The sequence below is a fragment of the Malus domestica genome, chromosome 12 (genome assembly GCF_042453785.1).
Source record: "Malus domestica chromosome 12, GDT2T_hap1".
Classification (NCBI taxonomy): domain Eukaryota; kingdom Viridiplantae; phylum Streptophyta; class Magnoliopsida; order Rosales; family Rosaceae; genus Malus; species Malus domestica.
Window position 1 is genome coordinate 16,289,111 of NC_091672.1, and position 9,705 is coordinate 16,298,815.

At 36.2% G+C, this 9,705-nt stretch overlaps 2 protein-coding genes across 3 annotated transcripts; one reads left to right on the forward strand and one right to left on the reverse strand.

Moving 5' to 3' along the window:
* Positions 1-3,161: 3,161 nt before the first annotated feature.
* On the forward strand, positions 3,162-6,187 carry LOC103430394 (E3 ubiquitin-protein ligase RZFP34-like). The gene is made up of 12 exons (XM_029090765.2): positions 3,162-3,500; positions 3,597-3,684; positions 3,787-3,846; positions 4,263-4,295; positions 4,393-4,470; positions 4,595-4,638; positions 4,808-4,848; positions 4,940-5,022; positions 5,270-5,361; positions 5,469-5,538; positions 5,638-5,679; positions 5,754-6,187. Exons 1-12 carry the CDS (start codon positions 3,406-3,408, stop codon positions 5,904-5,906), a joined length of 879 nt encoding a protein of 292 aa, XP_028946598.1. The 5' UTR covers positions 3,162-3,405; the 3' UTR covers positions 5,907-6,187.
* LOC103430395 (alpha carbonic anhydrase 7-like) lies at positions 6,162-8,094 on the reverse strand. Of its 2 annotated transcripts, none has more exons than XM_029090764.2 (6): positions 7,732-8,094; positions 7,295-7,512; positions 6,987-7,199; positions 6,681-6,890; positions 6,526-6,579; positions 6,162-6,440 (listed from the first exon to the last, which is right to left on the reverse strand). In XM_029090764.2, the coding sequence occupies exons 1-6, from the start codon at positions 7,832-7,834 to the stop codon at positions 6,360-6,362; spliced, it is 879 nt and encodes a 292-aa protein (XP_028946597.1). In that variant the 5' UTR covers positions 7,835-8,094; the 3' UTR covers positions 6,162-6,359. The 2 variants fall into 2 exon arrangements, with proteins under 2 accessions (XP_028946597.1, XP_028946596.1); XM_029090763.2 differs by having other exon boundaries at positions 7,295-7,515.
* Between the last annotated feature and the right edge of the window lie 1,611 nt (positions 8,095-9,705).

The following is a 9,705-nucleotide window of genomic DNA, read 5'->3' on the forward strand; positions in this document are numbered from 1 at the left end:
ACTTCGTTTCGTCCCGTCCCACGTACCAAATGGTGCCTTAAAGAACGAATTTAACCATTAACTGTTGCATAATTCACAAAATATTGTTAAAACCTATAATCGAAAGAGAAGAAAAGAGAGAGAAGTAAAGAGAAAAGAGGAAGAAGATAAAACTAAAACATTCAATATTTTGATTCATATTTTCAAATGAGAAGGAAGAGACCTCAGTAACTAAATCCTAAAATATCTAAATGGGTTTATTATACTTTTTAGTACATTGATATATATTTTACACTAAGAGAAGAGAGGAGTTCGACAACCATGCAATAGGCAATATAATTTAGTATTGAATTTGCTATTTACGAGATTCGAACTTAAGACCTCTTACTTACAAATGAAGAGAAATACAACTAAACCATAGTACTAAATTGCTAAACTTATCATACTTAAATAGGCCAAACCTAATATGATATCATATAAATATGGTCTAAAAATATAATTTGCCTAACATTTTTTCGTGATAAATAACTTATCTCCAAACCCAAAAGCTAGAACTTAGCTGACACGTCGTCAAACAACGACCACAGTTTCTAAAGTGGTGTTTACAGGTATATCCACAGTCTGTGTGCCACCACGTTCGCCCCCAGTCAATAATCCCCTACACGAACCTATCCTATCCAAACCCATTAATTTTCAAATTTTTACCCAAAATACCCTCCAAAATCCAAATCATCCCCCTACTTAACCAAATATCTCAGTCTTCTCCTTGTAAAATCACATTGTGTTCCCGCCATCCATTTGGACTCTGTAACATTGAATTCATCATCCCAACTTCAAAGTTTAGAAGATAAATGTCAATAAGGTTGCCTGATTAGAGAATCTAAAATTGATTCCCTAACTCACAAATTTAAGAGAGAAACTTCGATACAAATTTCAAATTAGGGCACGTCTCACTAATCCAGCGAAACTAGTGGATTAAGGTAAGGTTAACATGCTATTCTTTTTTTAAAAAGAGATCAGTTGGTGATTTCGGCGTGATAGTCTACTTTTCTGGAGACCGGAAAGACTCACAAAGGTATTTCAGTCTTTCTCAGCTGCCATCATGTGATTCACCAGCCATAAAACGAACCTAGAACATGAGGTGTGAAATACTGGTCTCAAGGTTCTAAAAGACGCTAGACGCTAGTCGGGCAGAGAGCTGGGGTCCTAGGCAGACTAGGCAGATTTAAGTAAATATATTATATTTTGTGTAAATAAGTGTCTGTTTATACTTAAAATATATATAATTTCATTATAAACTACAAAATAGAATGACACACACACACACACATATATATATATATATATGAAGAGGTATTTGAACATAATGAAAACATTGGGAACATGCATATAATGTGTATTCATTTAAGTATTCAATAAGTCTCTTACAATTTATTGGAAAAAAAAATGCAAAAGGAAAGATATCTATTTTCTGTCTAAGTAAGTCGCAACCTATGTGGGTCTGGTCGGGCAAGGCGGGTGCCTAGGCGGTCTAGGCAAGTGCCTCAGCAGGTATATGAGCCTTTTCTTAAATTTCAAACGTCTAAGCATTAATCGGGGTGGTGGCCAACCACCTGGGGTCTAGGCGGGGATTTTTAGAACAGTGACTAGTCTACAAACGTTATTGAAACTAAATATTAATTACATAAAAAAATACACATGTATGCAATTATCACAATTTTTTTATAGGTTTTTATCACAAATAGTCTCTAAAATTGACCCTCACCATCAAGATTGTCCTTGAAATTGAAAATAAAACAACGTAATCCCTGAAAAATAAGTGTCGCAAATCAATGTGGTGCTTCCGTTACAATTCTGTTAAAAATTCTATTAAGTGTTGAAAGTGGCATGGGCCCCATAATTCCTTTTTATTTTCTCACAAGTGGTCCTTGAAATTGACCCGGGATATCAAAATGGTTCTTGAAATTGACTCGCAACATCAAAATGGTCCCTAAAATTGCAAATTACTCAATGTAGTCCCACAAGTAAGTGTCTCAAATTAATGTAATCCTTTTGTTACAATTATATCAAAAATTCTGTTATGTGCTTATGTGACACATAAATGGGTCACACAAGTCTAATTAAATAAAAAAAATTACAAATAGGCTTTAATAATTTAATAGTTAATAAAAAAAATTGTCAACCCAAAAATCTAGTCTTGCAATCACCTTCGATCCTTGTCCACATTTCTCTATCTCCTTTGCTCTCTATTCTCTAAAAAAAAAAAAAAAAAAAAAAAAAATTCTCATTACACATATTGTTACACACTTCGGCACTCTTCACCGAATTGAACTTGGATCGAGATCACCTTTGGTGACGACTTGGCCGATTGGCAATGACTTTTGGGACATTACCGTTAACATTTAGGCGATCAATATCCTCACAATCTTAATCTTGGAGAGATTGTTCAACGCTTTCCTGGTGGTCTGGTGATGCAAAGAACGACAATGTCTACCTTGAGATAATGAGGTTATAACTGAGGTGCGTCTATTGTTGGTTGAAAACTATTTCCACAACCCCTCTTAGGCCTTGGTTAAGCTTTGTGCCTTTGAGAATTTATGGAAGAGATCTCTCATTGGTGTAGGCTTTATTATAAGAAAAAAAAAAAAATTCTATTTTGCAAAAAAGTATTTAGACAACTCTTTTAATTAATTATTAAACCCACATTAGCACATAACAAATTTTTTTACAGAATTGTGGCGGAAGGATCATATTGATTTGCGATACCTATTTTCAAGGACTACATTAATCGATTTTCAATTTCAAACACCATCTTGATAGTGTGGTCAATTTCAAGGACCATGTTCAAGATGGTGAGGTCAATTTCAGGGACCATTTTGATGATGTGGGTCAATTTCATGGACCATTTGTGGTAAAAACCCGTAAATCTTGTGGAGCCTATTTATCTGCCACATCAGCACTTAACAGAATTTTTAACAGAATTGTGATGGAAAGATCACATTGATTTGAGACACCTATTTTTAGACAATACATTGATTGATTTTTAATTTCAGGAACTATCTTGATGGTGAGAGTCAATTTCAAAAATAATTTGTGATAAAAATCTTTATTTTTTTATTTTTTATTTTATTTAAATTTTTTAACTTATTTATTTTTTTATATCAAGAGGTGCAATTATCACCGGGAAACGCTGCCGTGTCGCCTCGTCATCGGTTTCGTCACTCCAACAAGAAAGATATCAGAAACTGATAAACGCACCTCATTTTCTCATCAGGCGCTCACCGCAGCATCTTTGCCTTTTACTTGAGAGCTCTCTGCAAAGCCAAATTGCAAGGCCTTCCCCTTCGGCCTTCCTCTCTCTCCTCGCCATTTTTCAGTTCGCTTCAAGCTTCAATTTTCTCTTCTGGGTAACCTTGTTTTCAGCTTATGGACGGCGGATTCGAGCCCCAGGTTTCCATTGACGACGACCATTCTCACCAGAAAGTCAACTCTCTCACCGAGATGGTATCTGGGAATTTCGGGTATCTCTCATTAAGATTCAATTTAATTTAATTTTTTATTTATTTTTGAGCTGAATTTTTGTGATTAATTGTTGTTGGTATGATGTATTTTTGAAGGTGCGCGCATTACAGACGGAGGTGTAAGATCAGAGCACCCTGCTGTGATCAGATATTCGATTGCAGGCATTGCCATAACGAAGCTAAGGTCTGTTTTTTTTTTTTTTTTGGTTTTCGAGTTTTTATTGATTTCGTGATCGTTGTGAAATTCGGCCTCTTATGATTGTGGTAATATGTTTATTTGGAGCAGAATTCATTGGAAGTTGATCCTCTTGATCGCCATGACGTTCCTCGCCACGATGTGAAAAGGGTCAGTTGCTTTTAGACCCCCTCATTAATCACATCAATGTCGAGTTTGATACCAATTTATTCCCTCATCTTGGTGTAAATTTATCTTTATATAGAAAAAAAATAGTTAAGAAGAAAAGGAATTTGGAAATTGGAATAGAATTAGAAACTATTGTTGGGCATTTTTCTCCATGGAGATCTGATTTTATCTGGGTTTTGCTGGATGTGAATTTGCTTTCCATTTATGTTTGCTAATCACGTGTAGCGTTAAAAGGGTTAACATTAGAAGATCTAAACTTGATGGATAGGGTGTATATTATGCCTCTTTCCTGTTATTCCCCTCGGCCCTCGTCATACCATTTTCTTTTGAAGTTGTTAATCATTGGGAAATGTTACTGATCCAGTTTTACTTTGGTTGCCTTGCCTTGTATCTTTCAGATCATCTGCTCCTTGTGCAACAAAGAACAAGATGTAAGCCTTGTTTTTAGAAAATTCCGATAATGATAATTGTATTTCGAAATCTAAGGATTGAGGTTAATGGATTCTCAAGCTCTGATATCTTTTTCAGGTTCAACAGCTCTGTATCCAATGTGGGGTTTGCATGGGAAACTATTTTTGCTCCAAATGCAAGTTCTTTGACGATGACGTAAGCCCTGAATTCTAATCTGCTGAAAAAAAGAGAGATTCTTTAGTTCATATTCTCATAATTATAAACCCTGTTTTGAAAACACTTGCATCATCGAAAAATCCAAGTTTTTATTTTTTGCTAGGTTTCGAAGAAACAGTATCATTGTGATGAATGCGGTATCTGCAGGTTGGACTTTTTTCTACACTTTTGTGTTTGATTTTGTCGTTTGTTTTCTTGTTGCTATGTTCTTAAATTGTTATGAATACGTTTTACCTTTCATTATCTTCTGTCCAGAAAAGTTTCTTCATCGATAAGTCTTTGCACGTGTCTAAGTCTGTTTGAATTGTTTTTACAGAACTGGAGGTGGGGAGAATTTTTTCCACTGTAACAAATGTGGTAAGATGTTAACCTTTGGTTTTTAATTTTTACATTCTTTAATCATACTTCTATAGATAGTCTAATTTAGATATCTCTATCTATATTTTAGGATGTTGTTACTCAAATGCGTTGAAGGATTCACACAATTGTGTGGAAAAAGCAATGCATCATAATTGCCCTGTGTGCTTTGAGGTAAAGTTTGGAGGATACCATGTCCAAGTATTAAGGGAAATTTGGAAAGTTAACATTCTTTCTAACAAACTAATGACTTTTAGCCTCTTTTTCAAGATTTGGATATATATCGAGGCTCCCTCGAGTGGTTAAAATTCTAATAGTTAAAAAAATGGACTGAAAGTTTTGAACAAATTTAAAAATTACAAGTATTATATACTGAGTTTTCTGCGTTGTAGTGCGCCAACTCACATCAGTATTTGTGCAGTTTCTTTTCGATACAAGGGAAGACATTACTGTCTTGCGATGTGGACACACTATACATTTGGAATGTGTAAAAGAGATGCAGCGGCATTTCCAGTAATTCATTTTTGTTTTCAAGATATTTATATATGCTGATAATCTGATATAGGTTGTTACAAATGGTAAAGAAACTGTAGCCATATTAAATGTATAGAACTGTGCAGGTATTCGTGCCCAGTTTGCTCAAAATCATTCCGCGATATGTCCCGTGTGTGGGAAAAACTTGATGAGGAGGTAAATCTAGGATTCGATGATTCAATTTAATGAGTGGTATGACTACCTCTTAGTTACCTGTCTTTCTTGTTTACCGATCTCTTTCAAATCAATTTTCAGGTTGCGGGGACTCTCATGCCTCTAAAGTATCTAAATAAGATGGTATGTATACCCAGATGATCACTTTCTGTGGCTTCTGCAACTATTAGGTAATTAAATTTTGCACTTTTGGTTAGGTTTGGATCCTCTGCAACGACTGTGGAGAAATATCTGAGGTCAATTTTCACATTGTGGGACACAAGTGCCTCAAGTGCAAATCCTACAATACAAGGAGAACACGAGGAGGGCCAGCATCATGCTCGTCAAGGATTACTGCAACGATGAGGTGACTAACCTCTAGATCAAAACTTATGATGTATTACTTCCCAAATTATATAAAAAAAGTCAGCGTTTAGTTGTGACGGGGGGAAAATTGGTATTGCCAGTCCCTCTGTTACCAATCCCTCTGTTCTTAGGCCAGTAAGTTTCTCCATAGGTTTAGTCGCAGGAAATTTGGTCATATTTGAGACAATTTTCGTATGCTAATGGGTAGGGAAAAGCATTTTGCATTTGAAATGGGAATCCATTGTATGAGGCTTCATCAATGGAAAGTGCTACAACGTTTCAGTAACTATCATGAAATAAATATGTAATACAGTTACAAATAGGTATGCAACTTCTGAAGTACATATAGATTTATTGAAGAGAGAAACTGAAAGCAAACGTAGACCTTCTGAGATAGACTTGAACACACAGTTTCTGTAGTACATATAAAATTTGCCAAGATGTTAGTTATGAATGTCTCACTTGCTGAACGATGAGCCGTGGAGCTTGACCTCCCGGTCATTTAGAGGTTGTACTGGTCTTGAATTCATCTCTGCATACTGCATTCAGACAAATCAAGAGGAGTTAGTAGGTGTGGCTGGTTATTTGGAAGAATCACTTCACGAAGACATGCACGCTACTCACCTTGTAAACGGCTTTTTGAAGCAACGCCACCTGTGATCGTGAAACTGTATGAACCTGCGAACACTTTGTAATCAGCTTGGTTCTCGTTTTCGGGTACCAAAATGTGAATTCGCAAGAGTTGGGAAAATTTTTCAGGGCAGATGAAGTGGCTGTACCTGTTTGTTTATGGTCCAAGTAACTCCTTCGGTGCAAGGAGGGGTTGTGAACGATCCCATGTATCTGTAAAATTTTGAGCTCATCCTCTTCATCTTCCTCTTTGCCGCATCCTGCTTCCCCTTCTGAGCCTTTTTCATCTTCCTCGGATCGACCACTCCCAAGTGGACCTCCGTTGGCTTTTTAATCATAGACCGTATCGCCTTTCTCACCTGAAAAGTAGGAACACCACCATTGATCTTCCTATATTCGCCTTTTCTAGCTTTTACTGAAACGAGTTTTTACAGCGTAATGATGGGAGTTTTAACCTGTGTGATGAAAGGATTGGGTTTGCCGATTTTGTAGAGGAATCCAACCACAGCTACACGAGTGTTGCTCGTGTCTTTGTGAACCATGTGCAGTTCCACATCATAGGTTTTGCCATCGATGGTGTGCTCGGAGGGCGCGTGCCAATGGCATTGCCGGAGCAAGTATTCTGTGCCGTTGATCGTGACTCCTCCGGCATCACCCTCCCACACAACCTGCTTTGTCAAAATTACAACAAAAGCAGTAAAAACTCATGCCGTGGACGGTGAATAAAACAAGAAAACAGAAACGGGATTTCACACTTTCTTACCGAAATAGCATGACCTTCGTTCTTCATCAAGGCTTGGGTAGGCTTGTAATGGATTTTAAGATGATCCAAAGTTGAGTTAACTTTGTCTGCAATGGCATCCCTCAAATCTATAGGTGATTGTAGTTTTCCATCCTTACATGTGCTCCATTCTTCCTTAAGGTCTCCCCAATATTCTGGTCCTCTCTTGTCCCCTTCAGTGTATACAAATTCTATGGGATCTTCTGCACCAAAAATCCAAACTCAATAAGATTGCGATGTCCAAACGTGAGTCAGGCTAGTAGGCCAGAGCACTGTGCCCTCCCAATGCCCGAATTCCAATCCCCATTGATTCCCATAAATTAAAGCAGTTTAGAATATTGTTTTCTAAATGAATGACGTTTATGATGATGAATAAGATGACGACGATGTCGAAAAAAAAGCAAGCATATAGACATTACCCTCATTGGAAAATTTGGAAGCTCTAATGGGTGATGCATCCCAGCACAGAAGAAACAGTGTGAATGCAATGAAGCCAAGGTGGATTTGCTTTGATCCAAACATGTTTTGAGAGGCAATTGTCACAAATTGCTATACCCCCAAGATCTCTTCTCTCCTGGGTTTTATTTCAAAATGTGTTGCAATTGCCAATAGATGGAAAACCAAATCACAAATTCTCCATGATGTGCCAGTCCCTTTTTGTGCTTTTTTAATTTACTTTTTTTGGATTTTTGGTGGGTAAATTTACTTGTTTTGTACCGAAATTTTGGAAGTTGTAGTAACTAAATGTGGTTAATTTACACCCAATATAAATATATATGACTGTTGTAAAACCTCTGGCCAGTATGTCCCTCTCATTCTTTTAACTCCTTGATTTATGTAATTAATCTCTCTGTCTCTAACAAAATATTTCTGTCCGCAAATCATTCTTGTTATAATTATCTCTAGATTAAGGGGAATCTAAGTTTCGTAGACTGAGAATAAAAAATATAGCTACAAAATTAACTCAGGAAGCAAAAATACCATCAACGGTTGTTTTGGTGTGGAGGTACACATATTCATGTCCTTTTTTTGGATACAACTTATTCATGCTTTCGATTTTTATGGATATGTTTTTAGTAATGTATGAGTTTGAGTTCTACTCTTAATATGAGTGAGATCAAACTATATATATTTGGTGTATGTGTTTTGGTAAGAGGTGGTTAAAACCTCTTAGGAAACTGGTTACATCCGACTCCATGACAGGACGAGTGGTTACCAACAGACCTGATATTCGTGTCGTGTTTTTTGTGTTTGTGTTGTTTTAGTGTCATACTTGATATTTTAACGGGTTGTGTCGTGTAATACCTCTTAAAATAAACGGATAAATGACCCAAGCCAAACTTGATCCGTTAATAAGTAATATGGCCCGATCCAAATCTTGTTAAAGAAAACATATTTTAAACCAATAAATAATCAAATTGTTGTAAACATTCCTAGTTTAAGTATGATTGTGTAAATCCTAGATAAGATTTGATTCTAGTTATCCTTTCCTATTACAACTTGTATTACTTGGAGGAGAAGGAATATCTTCTCTCCCTTTACTACTATAAATAAAGGCACAATGTAGGAGGGATAACAACACACACACATTCCCCTACAATTCTACAAACACACATCTCTCTCCTCTCTCTCTCTGCCGCCGGCCCTAGTCCCTCTGTCAGATAAAATAGACCACAACACGTTATCAACACGCTCTTCACGCTGTGCTTAGAAGCATTTAAAGAGAATTTATTCGTCTAAAATCAGGGGAGTATTACGTTTCAATTATTTTTAATTGATTAAATCTTGATTTTATTGAATTCGTATATTGTTATTGATTCAATTTATTTTTCTTCTTATGTTGAACGTGATACAAGCTTGAAGATGAAAGCCGAAATTGAAGAAATAATTTTTCTGCATCAAACCAGTTCATCTATATCATCACGCAATCAGGTTCTTTCTAAACAACGGCTTTTAACTCGATATTTTGCAAGCCCTGATAGCATGAACATTCACCATGATGCATGACCCAACTTTACGTTTTACGTATTTTAGATTCTACATAAATTGTGTATGCTTCATAATCAAAATTGCTACAATTATGTGAATTTGATATTTGTCATGAATTGAATCCTACATATGTACATGCATTGAAACTATTATTTGCATATGCATCAAAGTAAATATGTGATTCATTGAATTATATATGCATCTAATACAAAAAAAAAAAAAAAAAAAAAAATTCTGGGCTCGCATGGAACGGCCCGAAAAAAAAAAAAAAAAAAAATAATTTAGGGCTGCACACAGCAGCCCATTCCCCTCTTCTCACCCCGTGGGCCTGTAATCCCACCCGAGGGTTCTTGGCCTATATTTTTAGGCCCCGAGATTTTATTATTTAATTTTTTTTAAATAAT